General features: G+C 29.9%; 1 protein-coding gene across 1 annotated transcript in view; it reads left to right on the top strand.

The window, feature by feature from the left end:
• Window positions 1-5,135: 5,135 nt before the first annotated feature.
• subdued (anoctamin 1) overlaps window positions 5,136-18,200 on the top strand; it is a gene marked incomplete in the record, with an annotated part of 44,721 nt that continues 31,656 nt past the window's right edge. Inside the window, 3 exon segments of the mRNA XM_075289634.1 lie at window positions 5,136-5,206; window positions 5,407-5,513; window positions 5,607-6,348. Coding sequence (XP_075145749.1) covers window positions 5,510-5,513; window positions 5,607-6,348 — 746 coding nt within the window.

The raw sequence follows: 18,200 nt of genomic DNA, 5'->3' as shown, positions 1-18,200 counted from the left end.
TGTGTAAAACGTAAAACTGTAAGGCTGTTAGTTTAAGCTCCTATATATTTTTTCTTACAATTTTTATTTTGATAAAAATGTTTAAATTAATAATTTTAAGAAAAAAATATATGTTCTATGAAAGTGGAACAATTCAGTATTAAAGCTAGAGTTAAAACATAAAATGTTTACAAAAACTTTTTACTGAGATAGAAATATTAAAAAACAATTCTGTGTTATAGTTGGAATAAAATTTTATGTTTTATATAAGTTTTAAATATTTTTAGTTTATGTATATGCGGGCATATAAAAAAAAATTTGTGTTTTTACTACTAACATATTCCCCCATATTCTGAAATTCGTAATCGCAAATTGCAAGAATTTATTTTTCTTATAAAATAAAAAATAAAATAAATATTAAAAAACAATTCTGTGTTATAGTTGGAATAAAATTTTATGTTTTATATAAGTTTTAAATATTTTTAGTTTATGTATATGTCCTATGAAAGTAGAACAATTCTGTATTAAAGCTAGAGTTAAAACATTAAATGTTTACAAAAGCTTTTTACTGAAATAGAAATATTATAAAACAATTCTGTGTTATAGTTGGAATAAAATTTTATGTTTTAAATATTTTTAGTTTATGTATATGCGGGCATATACAAAATTTGTGTTTTTACTACATATTCCCCCATATTCTGAAATTCGTAATCGCAAATTGCAAGAATTTATTTTTCTTATAAAATAAAAAATAAAAGAACAAGTATATTTTAAGGAATTCTGAATACCTTAATACTATCATATTTTATTTTTATATTAATTTCAAGATATGAATATGAATTATTATTTTGATAAAAAGTTTATTTAAAGTTCAACTTTTTATTTAGAAACAAAAGTTTCATTCTGTGTTATAGTTGGAATAAAATTTGACTTTATATATACGGTTTTAATACTTTATAGTTTTTTCAAGCATACTATATATGCGGGCATATAAAAAATCCATCTTATTACTACTAAAATATTTACCCATATTCGGATTCGCAAGATTTTTTTTTGTTTTAATGAAAATATCGCTACACTTTTGGACTTCAATTTCAATTTGAACCTCTCATTAAAGAGAACTGTATTGACAATTTTAAGTTTAAACCATATTTTCTGGTTTGTAAAATTACAAAACGATATATTTTGAACTATGATTCGAAATATAAAGACACTATTCTTGCGGACAGGAAAATAATTTAAAACAAAGGTTTAAAGAGAAATGTCGATCAGCTTATGAGTTCTTAGAAATACGAAATTTTGCGATACCGAATCCACTTAGGCAAAAATATGTTAACTATGTAAAAATGAACTAGTCTAGTCTGTGAACGATTGGATTAACAAAAGTTTATTTTTTTTTAATTAATTTTATACGAATTCAGTTTTGTTTATTAGTTCTTTTATTAATTTTAATATTTTCTAAGTCAACTCAAAAATAAATTTAAAGCATGTTTAACATGTGCCAAAATTGAAATGAAACAATATTCCTACATATGTATGAACTACGAATATTTGCTTGAATATATTTTACAATATTCCATATCATATTTTATAAAACTGAAATTATTTCATGTAACTATTTTATACATAACATTAATTAATTTATGTTTAAAATAACAATAAATAAAATAACTTTATGAAAATGTATTTATTCCATGCAACTAATTTATGTATAAAATACATTAAAATTTAAATTAAAAAAAGTGATTTTATTTAATTTTTGGAATATTTTTTCGTTTGCATTTATGCAATACACCAAGGCACACCAAGCGCTCGGAAATAGTTACTCGTAATGGAAATCAAGCACGATTGCTATATATTTGGCTGGAAAAGCACAAGTACCTTTCGTTAGAGCCTTCCAGCATATACATGTGAATAATTTTTTTGTTTCTGGTACTATTGATCGTTACCGTGATATTGGCCGTATTTTATCGCGTCGAAACAGTGGACAAAAAAATGGTGACATCAGAAATGATCCCAAAGGGAAGGCCAGATTTGATCGAAATTCACGACGCAGTGATAGGAAATTTGCCCGTACTGAACATATCGTGGGAAAGGAACACTCATAGAAAAAAGTCTGCTAAAAACAGCAGTCGATGTCTGTTGTTATATTTTTGTACTTCAGGGCCTAATGAACAAAAATTTTAAAAATTTTTAGGTTATAAAATTTTCCCCAAAGCATATTTAAGAACCAAAAGTTGTTTTTGGTATATTTTTGCTCTGTAATATACTTACAAGCTCTTAAATACGATCAGCAAACATTTTGTTTGCTGTTATGCCTCAATTCGATAAATATTCAGATTTCAGTCAAATACTATAGATATTCACAAAATATTGTGTTAATTATGTTAGGATAGCTCTGTTTTTATTTGTTTTAGCCAAAATAAAACATGTTTTAGTGTAATCGAGCTTAAAAAATAGCAGGAAATGTTTGCTATTTCACCAAACAGTGACTGCTGTCCCTTTTTCAGCAGACTTTCTGCAGTTTTAGCAGACTTTTCTGCTGTCCCTACTAAATTTCTTTGGGTGAAGCAATACATATTGCGAAAATGAGGTTGGACTAAAGCCATGGAAGCTTCAAGAAGTCGTTTCGTTGCACGGATGAGAAGCCATTTCAAATTAAGCAATTTGTGAACAAACAATATGATCGGCTTTACTTGGCAAAAAGTTCAACTGAAAGTGTACACATTCAATTGACAAGAACTCAAGCGCAGCTTGGCGTAACACCGATGGTTGTTTTCCGCTCCTATTCTTCTTACTTGGGTTTGAAATTAAATGACCATTTTAATGGGGAAAATCCCCTAAATATAGTATTGAAGCCCTGAACAGACAAACATCTCAGTTATAGGCCATGGAGATTCTAATAGGTCTCAGCTCCATCGCCCCCAGCACGCGTGAAAATATAATAATAAATTTGTATATAATGGTACATTTTCCATTCCGATTTCCACTACTATGTATTTTCAATGGATAATAGTTTTTTTTTTTTTTTTTTTAATTTTTGTGAAGTTCAATCTAACATTTAATTTTGTCTACTTTTCGTTAAAAAAAGAAACATAAAAAATAATTCGATAAAATAAACCGAACTGAACTATATGTAAATTTATAATTTTTGTCCCCATACAATGTAAGCAATTCTTTAAGGTGGAATTACATACCATGCGTTAATGCGTCTGTTGATTGAAGAGTTGAATTCTCTCTTTCAAAGCAACAGCTCGGTTAGAGTGCTTCAAATAGAAAAAATCAACCCTTTCATCAACGCACGCATTAACGCATGATATGTAATTCACGGATTAACTCATGATAATTAATTGAATATCGACTTTTCGACTGAAAGACCTTTTTCAAAAAAAAAGTCTAAGATTCATGTCGACTTTTTTAATTTTCAAAAATCGAGTCAAAACAACCATGATTTCAAATAACGTTGTCTCACACAGAATTTTTTTTTCAGTTTAAATTACGAAATTATGTTTTAATTGAGCATAAACAGAAAAAAAGTAAACTACATTATGGGAAAAATTAACTATCTCGTGCGAAAATTGAACTAAATTGTATTCCAAATTTTGAGATTCATTAAATTAACGAACATTTTCGACATTTTTAGATTTTTAATTACCATTTACCAAATGCATCTTTCTCGAAAAGAAAAAATTAACTAAAAATAAAGAAAAAATCTTAGGCCCCAGATCATTTCCATTTTAACCACGCTGTAGTTCATTCGTACTATTTTTGAGAAGTGTACGAAAAACTTCTTCTGTTTTAGTTAGAATTGAAATAATTTGTCATTGAAATTTTACTGCCATTTAGTTCATAAAATTTTTGAAACATACTTGGAATAAAGAAAAATCGTTGTGCTGGAGAAAAATTCTTTCAAAATTTCAAAAATAAACTAAAACAAAATAAAATGTTTGCAATAAATACTAGTTCATTTTAGCATCAGTTTTACAACAGTATTTTTTTCTGTTTACAAAATATTTGATTAACATTTATTTTTTAATCAAATTTAAATTAATTTTTTAATTGATTCAATTAAAAATATAATTGATGTTGATTGCAGAACTCATTTTTTTAATAAAAACGTAAGTAGTAGTCTTGCGAGTAGTCTTGATTAACAAGTTATTTATATCAATTAATTTTTTGATTAAAAATTTTCAATTTTTAAATTTTTTGGTGGATAACAGTATCCACATTGAGATGAAAATTCCTGGAAAGTCGACATTTCAACAATCACAAAAATTAATAGTCTGTAATAAACAATCACAAAAGTCGGAAGTCTACTTTAAAAAAATTTAAATATAAAAATTTAATGCTTTTAAAATCAAAAAATCGATTTTCGGAAATCGGGGAAACTCGGAAAATCGACTTTCAAATTTCGATAAAAAATCTAAATTACGGAAAGTCGACTTTCAAAGTTTTATTACAAAGAAGTTTAAGATTTTTTTATAAAGAAGTTTTTATATATAAATAAATTTTTTAATAAAGGAGTTCAAGAACATGTCAAATTCAATAAACCAAAAAATAAATATGTTTTTTATATTAATATATTTTTATTTATATATTTTTTAGAATTGCAAAATATGTTTAATTGAATTTTAAACGATATGTTTTTAAAAATTATATTTTTACAAGTTCAAACAAAAAAAAACAAAAAAAATTATTGAACGATAAGTTGTTAAAAATGTGATTTTAAAGAAATTTTCACCAAAACACTAAATTAAAAGTACACAAATATTTATGATGACGATTATATTTTGATCAAGTCTTGTCAAATAATGGATGGAAAAGATCCAAGGAATTGATTGCAATTTATTTAATATTTCTAAATTAATTAATTAATAAAAGTAACCGTGAAAATAAGCTGGTTTTCAGCTTGAAAACTGAACATAGCACAAAAAACAACCAAATTGTCAAAATAAAATTGATTTGGATTAACCAAAGTTAAAGGCATTAATGTAAGTACATTCGCCTGGTCTTATTGTAATGGGATTTCCAGCTTTTTGAGGTTTTAATACCGAATATTCTGACGTGGTAACACTTGGTTTTTGTTTACTTGCTCTCTGCGCATAGCTTCGGTGGTGGCGAGAATGAAAATGAATGAAAGTGTATCAGTCTCTACGGAAAATTCGGACGAAAATGTGCTACTAAGCACATTCCGCGGGTTGTTTGTTAAAACCATTTGCTCGGCAAGGTTTTGCTGATTTCAATGGAAATTTTATATAGAAAATAATTGCATGATAATTGATAATATAGTGAATGTTTAAATATATAGTTTATAATCTACAGGCTGATAAAAACCAAATCATATCCAGAAAATTGCAATGAAGTGTTTAAAAAGTTTATGTGTTTTATAACAAAATATAAGCAAAAATGTGTTGTTTTTTTCGATAGGCTAACATATGGTGGATTTGTTTTCATGGCCTTTGTGAATGAATGCGAAAGATTGTGATTTTGTGGAGGCATTAAGTTTTTGGCCTATTGAAAAGTAAATGCAATGGGTGCGTAAATGAAATACCTAATGGGAGAATTTTATTTCCAATTTGAAGGTATTTTCATATTTTGTGATGAATTATAATCAAATCTAATTTTAGAAAATGAAAATCTCAATAATGTCGACACAAACACCTCAGAAGGTGGTGGTGGTGGCGATGGTGAAGGTGAAAATAATTCTGGGGATAAAGTCCCCAAAATACACAAACAAAACGAAAATATAAACGTAACAGAAAGAGATGAGAGCAACAAAGATAATGAAGAGGATGCGACAACAGCAACAACAACGTGTTTTGTCAACAATAACACAGCTGATGGTCAAGATGTTGAGAATGAGGGAGAGGTAACATTAGAGAAAGAAGAGAAACCCCATGATTTCAATGAAACCAGCAATCTACTCAATCAACAACCACAACAACCGGCCGGTGTGGAAACAACAAATACATCAATATGCGAAAACGAAGATGAAGAAACCGATGAGGAATCGACATTGATTACAACAGCATTTGAACGTCCATATACGGCTCATTTGGCTCCCTTCGATATGGAATTAATGGAGAGGCTTAAACGAGAACAAGAATTGAAAGAACGTTTACGCTCTTCAGAGAATAAGAAGCACCTGGAGACACGCTCATCGCATCGCCAGACTATTAATGCTGCCTTAGCCACTAGAATGTTTATGGAGCATGAAAGCCGTGGTCCGGAAGCTGGCTCTGGTAGTCAACGTCGAGAGCAACAGCTATCAAGTGGTTTTGGTGAGCGTGCATCAGCTGATCAATTGAATAAAAGTTGTGGCGGTGATTCAGACCAACAATCCGCAACAATGGCAAATGCTGACGATAGGTGAGTTTGAGTAAAAAACCACAAACAAAAAACATAAAGTAAATAAAAATGGCAATGTGTTTGTTGTATGTGTCAGTGAGTTTACAAAGGTGAAACACCAATGTACTATCATTTTGGGAGATACTACATTTGTTTTGGTTGCTACGATCATGAACTTTTACAGGGTCAATTAAGAAATGTAAAGCTATATTGGGTCATATAAGCGATACGCTAGTCTTTAGTAGCATGTTATCTTTCCTAATGAGTTCATAGTTCTGAACAAATATGTAAATACTCTTATCTCTTCGAACAAAGAGGTTTTCATCGTCACACTGTTTGTAGTTTTTTTTACATGACTTATTTGAAAGTTCTTAGAATTATATACAGGGTAGTTGACATGTAGTGTTAAGTTCACACTGTTAATTCTGCCCAACTACAAATGACAGCTACATTGTATCTCTGCCTGAGTTTATTTAAAAAGAGCTGATTCTCGATTTAAATCCAATAATCGTAATAATGTATTTTGGGTACATTTGGCTGGAAATAACCAATGCTTTGAACAAAATATGCATTGCACCATTATAATCATAATGTAGTCTTGCCGGACACTGACAAAAAATGGTACAACTGCATGAAATGGTTGAACGAGAGAAATTTTCAATTTTTTAAAAAATTTCATCGTTCCACTTAATACAAATATTTTCTAACAAAATATTATGGTAATTGGAATTGGTAACACTTCATATGTACAAAGTTTATATATAAAGTTAACTGATTTTGTTGTTGTTTTTGATTTCAGCTTAAAACCATGCATTGACTAAACTACAAGTGTAGCTTAACCAACAGAGGAAAAGAATGTTTGTTAAATTTATTTGGGCAAAGCCCTATAGACTGCAAGATGGTTGGAGCCAACAGCACTCAAATCGATGATTTGACGGTGGCAAAGGAAAAGAAATATGTTTGAACGAATTTATTTCGGCATAAGCCGGCTATCATGTAAAATCTTTTTTCGGAAGGTTCAAGTGTGGTTCATTGTTGGGTTTAATGAACTGCCTGAATTTATTCTGATAATTGGTTGATAGTTTTGCTGCAAGTAGATGATGCTGATGAGGAATGTGGTAATTCCGAAGCGTGCTTCCATCCAACAATCTTGCAGTCTATAGGGCTTTGCCCAAATAAATTTGACAAACATTATTTTCCTCTGTTGGTTAAGCTACACTTGTAGTTTAGTCAATGCATGGTTTTAAGCTGAAATCAAAAACAACAACAATGATTAAAGAAAAAAGCCAACAATAACAAAACAAAACGTTAACTGATTTTTTTAATTTGATTTGTCATCCCATATTAAGTTCGGTCAGGCCGAATCTTATGTACAATCAACCATGGATTGCGTAGAAACTTTTACTAAAAGCTGTAATTCACAATCGAATTACTCTTAATCCTCTAAATTGTAAGTTAGTCCATATGGGGTATATGTTAGACAAAAAAAAAACGCAGATTAAATACCTCTAGAATTCAGTTCTTGATCGGGATATATAGGGGAGTCTATTAATAATTACGAACCGATATGAACCGATTTTTGTGCGGTAATTAAAGAGCCTGAAGTGAAATATTGGAGTCGGTTTATATGATGCTATATATAATTATGAACCGATATGGACCAATTTATGCATGGTTGTTGAAGTCTATATACTAGCAAAACGTAGCGAATTTCAACCTGATCAGAAGAAATTTGCTCCTCCAAGAGGCTCCGAAGCCAAATCTGGTGATCGGTTTATATGGGGCTGTATATAATTATGGACCAATAGGGATCATATACTCACACCACGTTCCAAATTTCAACCGAATCGGGTGAAAGCTCCTCCAAGAGGGTCCGGAGGTCAAATCTAGGGATCGGTTTATATGGGGCTATATATAATTATGGACCGATGTGGACCAATTTTTGCATGAATTTTTGAGGTCATATAGTAACACGACGTACCGAATTTCAACCGGATCGGATGAAATTTGTTTCTCTAAGAGGCTCCGCAAGCCAAATCTGCGGGTCGGTTTATTTGGGGGCTATACCTAAACTGGTCCGATATGGCCCATTTGCAATACCATCCGACCTACATCTATAACAAATCAAGTCGATAGCATGTTTCGTTCGGATGTTAGCGTGAATTCAACAGACGTACGGACATCGCTAGATCGACTCAGAATTTTACCACAACCCAGAATATATATATATATACTTTATAGGGTCTTAGACCAATATCTCGATGTGTTACAAACGGAATGACAAAGTTAATATATCCCCCATTAGAGGTGTGCACGTGACACGTAATTGTCGCGACTCACGAAAATTTTCGTGAATCGTGCGTGAGTCACGCTCATGACAACAGCGTGAGTGTGTGTGAGCGTGATTAACAAACCAAAATGTCGTGCGTGAGCGTGAGTAACGAATTACACTCACGAAAATATTCCTGCTCACCAATATAAAACGCTTAAGAGTTAAATTCAATTACAATTTTAGTGACACCTGGGAAGAGTTTAATAACACCCTCGATTTTAATAATGCTCATGTTTTCAGACACTTCGGTAAGGTAAATTAATCATAAAATTAGTCGTGAGTCATGATATTTTTCGTGAGTCACGACGTTTTCGTGCGTGAGTACAAATTTTCTTTTCGTGAGTGTGCGTGAGCGTTTTTCGCGAGTCGACGGTGCTACGAAAATTATCGTGCGTGAGTAAAATTTGCCAGCTAGGTATAACTATGGACCGATATGGGTCAATTTTTGTACCACAGTTTTGTATGACATTTCAACTTCAATTTTTAACCACATCCGGTAAAAATTGCATCTCCACGTGGGTCAAAACTCCCGGGATTGATTTATACGAGGGTTATGACCAAAAGTTCTCCTTATGGATGAGGCTGCTGTGTAAAATGAATATCCCATAGGAATAAAACGGAATAAACCTAAATCTATTCGAAAAAAAGAAACGGAAAAGTTTTAAAATATCAACAGTGTCATATAAATTATATTTCTATGAACATACATAAATATATTCTGTGTATTAAATAGAAATTGCACTGTGTTCTGAATCAGCAGTATGGCGAGAGAAACCACATGCATTTTTAAGCATTGTAATTTCAAGAAATATATCATGCCATATTATTTACTTACCCTTGCAAATACAAATCCACTCTAAAAAGAATTTATTTATATTTACTTTACAGTAAAATGCCAATAAAAACGATCTCAATCTAAAGTACACAACACATATACATTTATACATTGATAATTCACATAATTTTTCTTTGGTTGTTGTTACGAAGTTTGCTAGTTATATTACGGGTTCTGTTAGTATTGAGTTTTCATAAAACTTAATATCGATAGTACGCTTATTAGCACACATTTTATGTGCTATCCTGACAATATTCATGGAATTTGACGGAATTTCTTAGAATCCCCTCCACACCAAAAACAGCCCTGTACGATATCTAAATCTCACCAGAAAAGCGCTGTCACTATTGAAAAGTTGTACCACGCTATGTTACTAAATTAAAGGGTTCTTACTATGTGTCTCTTTTGAAATAATTAAGCGTACCAAATAGGGACCTTTAAAATGTATAAATATATGATATCATTCTTTCCCTGTCGTTACAAAATCCACAACAGCTGTTTTCGTTTTCCAGGTGATGCTGATGTACCAGCGTGAGCCAGTCCGTGTTTTTATCCTCGATCGAAGTAGTACGTTTGGAAAACTATCTGAAAAATATCAACCTATTTTATATTATTCTGGGACGCTGTAAATGGTAGTCTAGAACACCTTTTAATTGTTACAGGCAGGAATATGTCAAGTTTCGTGCCGCAAAGCAGCATTTGCGGAAAGCTTGCGAACAGCTGCTTCACAGGCTGTGCCAAATAATATGGCATTTAAATTTATAACTACCATTTACGAAAATCCTTCTTCTGACAAAAGTCGAAATGAACTAAAAGTAAAAAAATGCATTCTTACCATTTTAGAAAAGTGTACGAAAATTTTCTTTTGCTTTATTTAGCATTGACATTGTTTGTGCGGTCATTGAAATGCATAGCCACGTATAGTTCATAGAATTTTTGACACGTACTTGGAATAAACAATATTTCCTTGAGATGGGGAAAATTTCTTGAAATAATTTTAAAATAAACTAAAACAAAATAATTTTTTGCAACAAACTTATGTTAATTTAAGCATCAGTATAACAACGGACTTTTTCTGTGTACTCCACCCGCTGTATAGGCTAGACATAGCTCCATCTGATTATCACTTGTTTCGATCAATGACACAAGACCTGGCTAATCAGCATTTTCCTTAGGAAGCCAAAAATTGGGTCAATTCGGGGATTGTGTCAAAAGTCGAGTGATTTTTTGTTGCCAGAAAGAGAGGAAGAGGCTAGCTATACATTTTGACAAAATTTTCTATAAAAATAACATTTTGACAAAATTTTGTATAGAAATAAAATTTTGACAAAATTTTCTATAGAAATAAAATTTTGACAAAATTTTCTATAGAAATAAAAATCTGACAACATTTTTTATAAAATTAAAATTTTGACAAAATTTTCTATAGAAATAAAATTTTGACAAAATTTTCTACAGAAATAGAATTTTGACAAAATTTTCTATAGAAACCAAATTCGTTTTATTTTGTTATTGTTGGATTATTCTTCAATCATTATTGTTGTTTTTGATTTCAGCTTAAAATCATGCATTCACTAAACTACAAGTGTAGCTTAGAATGTTTGTCAAATTTATTGGGGGCAAAGCCCTATAGACTGCAGATGGATGGACGCACTTTTCGAAACAAAAACAACAAGAAATAAAATTTTGACAACATTTTCTATAGAAATAATATTTTGACAAAATTTTCTATAGAAATAAAATTTTGACAAAATTTTCTGTAGACATAAAATTTTGACAAAATTTTCTATAGAAATGAAATTTTGTCAAAATTTTCTACAGAAATAAAATTTTGACAAAATTATTTATAAAATTAAAATTTTGACAAAATTTTCTATAGAAATAAAATTTTGACAAAATTTTCTACAGAAATAGAATTTTGACAAAATATTCCATAGAAATAAAATTTTGACAATATTTTCTATAGAAATAAAATTTCGACTAAATTTTCTATAGAAATAAAATTTTGACAAAAAGAGGAAGCACGCTCAAAATAAAACCCAGCAAACTTCACTCAAATGATTTGACGGTGGCAAAGGAAAAGAGAGACGTTTGTATGAATTTATTTCGGCATAAGCCGGCTATCAATGTAAAACCTTTTTTCGGAAGGTTCAAGTGTGTTGGGTTTAATGAACTGCCTGAATTTATTCTGATAATTGGTTGATAGTTTTGCTGCAAGTAGAGGATGCTGATGAGGAATGTGGTAATTCCGAAACGTGCGTCCATCCAACCATCTTGCAGTCTATAGGGCTTTGCCCAAATAAATTTGACAAACATTGTTTTCCTCTGTTGGTTAAGCTACACTTGTAGTTTAGTCAATGTATGGTTTTAAGGTGCAATAAAAACAACAACAATGCTAACCAAAAAATAACAAAACAAAAAGAATGGAGAAATAAAATTTCGACAAAATGTTCTATAGAAATAAAACTTTGACAACATTTTTTATAAAATTAAAATCTTGACAAAATTTCTTATAGAAATAAAATTTTAACAAAATTTTCTATAGAAATAAACTTTTGACAAAATTTTCTATAGAAATAAAATTTCGACAAAATTTTGTATAGAAATAAAATTTTGACAAAATTTTCTATAGAAATAAAATTTTGACAAAATTTTCTACAGAAATAAAATTTTGACAAAATTTTCTACAGAAATAAAATTTTGTCAATGACATTTGTATAGAAATAAAATTTTAAAAACATTTTTTATGAAATTAAAATTTTGACAAAATTTTCTATAGAAATAAAATTTTGACAAAATTTTCTATACAAATAAAATTTTGACAATTTTTTTTTATAGAAATAAATTTTTGACAAAATTTTCTATAGAAATAAAATTTTGATAAAATTTTCTATAGAAATAAAATTTTGATAAAATTATCTATAGAAATAAAATATTAATAAAAATTTCTATAGAATTAAAATTTTGACAAAATTTTCTATAGAAATAAAATTTTGACAAAATTTTCTATAGAAATAAAATTTTGATAAAATTTTCTATAGAAATAAAATTTTGATAAAATTTTCTATAGAAATAAAATTTTGAGAAAATTTTCTATAAAAATAAAATTTTGACAAAATTTTCTATAGAAATAACATTTTGACAAACATTTCTATAGAAATAAAATTGTGACAAAATTTCTATAGAAATAAAATTTTGACAATAGTCGAAAACCTTAGTTGTTATTACCTTTATTTTATTGTATTTATCTTAATAATTTATTATGATTTTAAATAAACTAGTAATAATAATAATAATATTGTGACAAAATTTTGTATGGAAATAAAATTTTAACAAAATTTTCTATAGAAATAAAATTTTAACAAAATTTTTTATAAAATTAAAATTTTGACAAAATTTTCTATAGAAATAAAATTTTGAAACAATTTTGTATAGAAATAAAATTTTAACAAAATTTTCTATAGAAATAAAATTGTGACAAAATTTTCTATAGAAATACAATTTTAACAAAATTTTCTATAGAAATAAAATTTTGAAAAAATTTTCTATAAAAATAAAATTTGGCAAATAAGATTGTTTTGTTTGGTAACATTTTCTCCAAATGTTGGTAGATTATTTTTGCTCGAGTGGCAATCATGCTTGTCTTACATTTTTCACATTTCTCACATGGATAACTTTGCCATAAAATATATAAAAGAAAATTGAATACAATTTTTGTTGAGTGTACAATTGGACCTAATATATAGATGGCAAACCTCGTATTATGTGTTTATATTTCCATTAAAAAAAATTATATGTATGTAGACCTAATTAGCGATCTTAAACACTGCAAATAGAGGAGAGTTGGATTATAAAATTATAGCAAAATGGTCCAGAGTAAATAATCTCACAGTTATAAACACAAGAGAACAACGTCGTCAATTAGAAGAGGCAATGTCAATTGCAATTGAGCAATGTTTTCATGCTCTCAATTATTCAATTGTTTGAGAAGGTACTAACAATTCATTCATGTTTCTTGTTAGGGATTGTATCTTGGTGGCGATTTAGTTTTGTTTCTCTTGTCTCTCAACTGTGAAGGTCTCTTTTTTTAATTTAGTTTGGTTTCCAATACAAAATCGACTTGTCTGACATTTTACACATTGCTGACTTGGCGGAAATTTGCCATAATTCAGTATTATAGAAGACCCCGTGAGGCAAGCGCGCGAGAGAATCAGAAAAAAATGTGTGCGTACGGCAAATATTGTTAATTAAATAATAAACAAAAAGTGAAGATAAAAGAATTCCTAATTTTTTGGGATTTTTGTGTATACGTATCTAAGAAGTTCATCGAATAGCCAAGGTTTCCGAATTCTGTTTATTTACTGCATGAGTGTGATTTTTTTGAAAAAAAAATCTTTATTAATCATAACAAATGTGTGTGGACGTAAATTAAAAACAAAAATTTAAAATAAAAAAATTATTTCAAAGTGATTATGTACTAAGGCCAATGAGTTTTATATTTAAAATGTGTTAATGATTCATTTTGCTTGGGTGAATTCCATGAAAAAATATTAAAAAAAAAACTTTTATTTTCAATTGTTATTCAATCACGACACAATATAGAAAATGCCTCGCAAGTGATTCTGAGTAAATTCCCCCCACAAACAAAAGATTTTCTTCGTATATTGTCAAAGTCAATATTTGTTTTAGAAAGCGACAACTCTTGTTAAATAATAACACAAAAAAAAAATTAAATATTTGCTTATGCTATGACTAGCATAATTTTGTTGTTTTATAAATCACACTATAACAATGAATAATTTTATATCTTGATAATAAATTTAACAAAACAAAAAGTGAGTGAAATTCTGAACAAACAAAATTCTTTATGTTTTTAAAAGAATCTTTAATTCAGCATGTGTTCATATCATCCTCATTGTGATGTTTTTATTTACACGATTTATGACAATGCAATTTATGTTTGAGTTCTCCCTGTGGTCATAACATTGTTATTTTTTTTCAATATCACATAAATTTTACTCAAAAAATCTTGCATACACGTTTACTAAATTGAATTATTGCTCAATTAATAATTGTCTGTAAATTTGCAGACAATTTTAAAACACAATTTGTGATGTGCAAATGTTTCGTAAACAAAAAAACTAATACTATTGAATAAGAAATAAAACATATTTAAATCTGTCATTACATGCAATAAGCCCAAATGATATGTATAAATATTCAACACTCAAAAGAAATGCACTAAATATGGAATAATGGCGCCAAATTTGCATGGTCAAGATATTGAAACACCCAGAGAAAAATAAAATGTGAAAATAAAATGTTCGTTTTTAAGTTCAAATACTAAACTGAGGAAAGTTTAAAAATTTCAAATGGAGTTTCCATTAATTGAAATAATTTTTTGCAATTCGTTTAAATCACCAATTATTACAAAAAAAGTCGGCACATACCTGGCGAAATTTTTCAGCAGACGATTTATTGATGATTTTAACAGTTTCTGTATAAGCAACACATTTGCTTACTACACATAAAAAAATTTCACGAACAATTTTCCAATTAAAATTTTAATTGAGTTTTAAAAAATATTCAATTAAAAATTTAATTGATTCAACAAATTTTTTAATTGAAACAAAAATCAATCACAAAAATAATAGTACCAATTAATATTTTAATTGGATCAATTAACTTTTTAATTGACCTTCAATTAATTTTTTAATTGATACTATCATTTCTGTGATTGAAGATATTCCAATTAAAAATTAATTGGATCAACTAATTTTGTGATTGAATCAGAAAAAAAATTTTTGTGTGTACTGAATATGAATTATGTTCTAGGGGTCGGTTTATATTCAGGCTCTATATACCCAAACTCAAAAAAAAGTTTACTTGAATCCAACGATTTTGACCTTCCTTTAAGGATTTTGGTATTGATTCCGAGCCAAAGATGCGGGTTATTTAAAATAAGAAAATTTTTTTGCGACCTATCTGGCTTTAAATCTAGGATCTATAAAATTAAAATTAGGATACATACCTCATTTATCGAATTTTTATTCTATTTTTCCGGTATATTAATAAAGCTATTCACGTACAAACAAATGCCAGTTTAAAAATCCAAATTATGACGGATACTTTGAAGTAAAAAATATTTTCTTAATTCCAAAAAAAAAACTTTAAACCAAAGATGCTAATCCTCAAAATAAGTCTTAGCCAATATTTGAAGCGTTTTTATCTTAAATCTATAGATTCAATATTTCAGTTAATTTAAGGACAATTTCTTTAATCAACAATGTGTTTCATTACATTAAGGAAAATTTGCCTTAGTTTAAAGACATGCAACTTTAACGAAGAGACGCAAATTTTCAAAATGTGTGTCCTAAATTTAATGAAAAAAAGTTTTTGAAGCACAGATTATAAACTTTCTTTTAATTAAAATATCATTATTTGAAAGAAACTTGTCCTTAATAGTGTATAAATTGCGCATCCTAAAATTGAGGTTGCGTAATCTTTAATATCACGTAAATATTTTTTTCAGTGTACGACCAGAAAATGGACAATGATATTTTTATAATAAGTTTGTCATTCCATTTGTAACACATCGAAATATCGATTTCTGACTATGTAAAGTATATATATTCTTGATCAGGGAGAAATTGTAAGACGATATAAGCATGTTCGTATGTTCGTCTGTCTGTAATCACGCTACAGTCTTCAATAATGGCGCTATTGTTTTGAAATTTGGCACATATTCGTCTTTTGTCTGCAAGTTCGAAGATGGGCTATATCGGTCCAGGTTTTTGGTATAGCCCCCATAAAAACGGTTCCCCTATTTGAGGTCTTGAGCTTCTAGAAGCGATAGTTTTTATTCGAGTTTATTATTATTTTTTTTTTTTGAAATTTAGAGGTATTTTAGGACCATAAATAACAGGTTGGCTGATAAGTCCCCGGTCTAACAAAGAAAAATAAATTTTTTGTCAAAATTCGTTTTTATTTTTCAACATAGTTCCCTTCAAGAGCGATACAACGATTATAACGACCTTCCAATTTTTTGATACCATTTTGGTAGTACTCCTTCGGCTCAAAATATGCCTCAGTTTCGGCGATCACATATTCATTGCAGCCAAATTTTTTCCCTGCGAGCATCCTTTTGAGGTCTGAGAACAAAAAAGTCGCTGGGGACCAGATCTGGCGAATACGGTGGGTGGGGAAGCAATTCGAAGCCCAATTCATGAATTTTTGCCATCGTTCTCAATGACTTGTGGCACGGTGCGTTGTCTTGGTGGAAAACACTTTTTTCTTCTTCATATGGGACCGTTTTGCCGCGATTTCGACCTTCAAACGCTCCAATAACGCCATATAATAGTCACTGTTGATGGGTTTTCCCTTCTCAAGATAATCGATAAAAATTATTCCATGCGCATCTCAAAAAACAGAGGCCATTACTTTGCCAGCGGTCTTTTGAGTCTTTCCACGCTTCGGAGACGGTTCACCGGTCGCTGTCCACTCAGCCGACTGTCGATTGGACTCAGGAGTGTAGTGATGGAGCTATGTTTCATCCATTGTCACATATCGACGGAAAAATTCGGGTGTATTACGAGTTAACAGCTGCAAACACCGCTCAGAATCATCAACACGTTGTTGTTTTTGGTCAAATATGAGCTCGCGCGGCACCCATTTTGCACAGAGCTTCCGCATATCCAAATATTGATGAATGATATGACCAACACGTTCCTTTGATATCTTTAAGGCCTCTGCTATCTCGATCAACTTCATTTTACGGTCATTCAAAATCATTTTGTGGATTTTTTTGAAGTTTTCGTCGGTAACCACCTCTTTCGGTCGTCCACCGCGTTCACCGTCCTCTGTGCTCATTTCACCACGCTTGAATTTAGCATACCAATCAATTATTGTTGATTTCCTTGGGGCAGAGCTCGGAAACTCATTATCCAGCCAAGTTTTTGCTTCCACCGTATTTTTCCCCTTCAGAAAACAATATTTTATCAAAACACGAAAATCCTTCTTTTCCATTTTTTTCTCAATAACAAAAGTTGCTTCACAAAAGACGCTCTATCTCACAAACTAATTGACTTACAGAAGTCAAATTTTGGCACGAATCATTTGAAGGTTGGTACTATATAAAAATAATATGCATTTAATACTAGCGACGCCATCTATGTGTCAGACCGGGGACTTATCAGCCAACCTGTTAGGTGTACAGAAAATGGAAGCTATCGGTCCTTGTTTTGCTATAGCCCCCATATAGACCGATCTCCCGATTTTACTTCATCTAGAAACTAGAGATATTTAAGGAATACAAATAGGGGTGCCGAATATGGTGTGTATCGATCTATGGGTTGCTATAGCTCCCATATAGACCGATCTCACGATTTTACTTCTTGAGTTTCTAGAAACCGTAGTTTTTATCCAATTTGCCTCAAATTTAAAATCTAGAGGTTTTTTCGGACCATAAATAGGTGTTGCTAATATATTGTGTATAGGTACAGATTTTGATATATCTTCCTTATAAACCAGCCTTCCGATTTGGGGTTAAGATTCTGTGGGGATTTTTTTTTTTTGAATTTGGTGTGTATCGGTTCATGTTTATGGCATAGCACCCATGTATACTGATATCCCAATTTAAGCCCTGGGTCGTGGTTTTTGGTAAGGCCGATTTTACTTCTTGATGGTATTGAAGGCGCACAAATCATG

Source organism: Haematobia irritans, chromosome 1, assembly GCF_050003625.1.
Source record: "Haematobia irritans isolate KBUSLIRL chromosome 1, ASM5000362v1, whole genome shotgun sequence".
Taxonomy (NCBI): domain Eukaryota; kingdom Metazoa; phylum Arthropoda; class Insecta; order Diptera; family Muscidae; genus Haematobia; species Haematobia irritans.
This window is presented reverse-complemented; position numbering and strand designations above follow the sequence as displayed.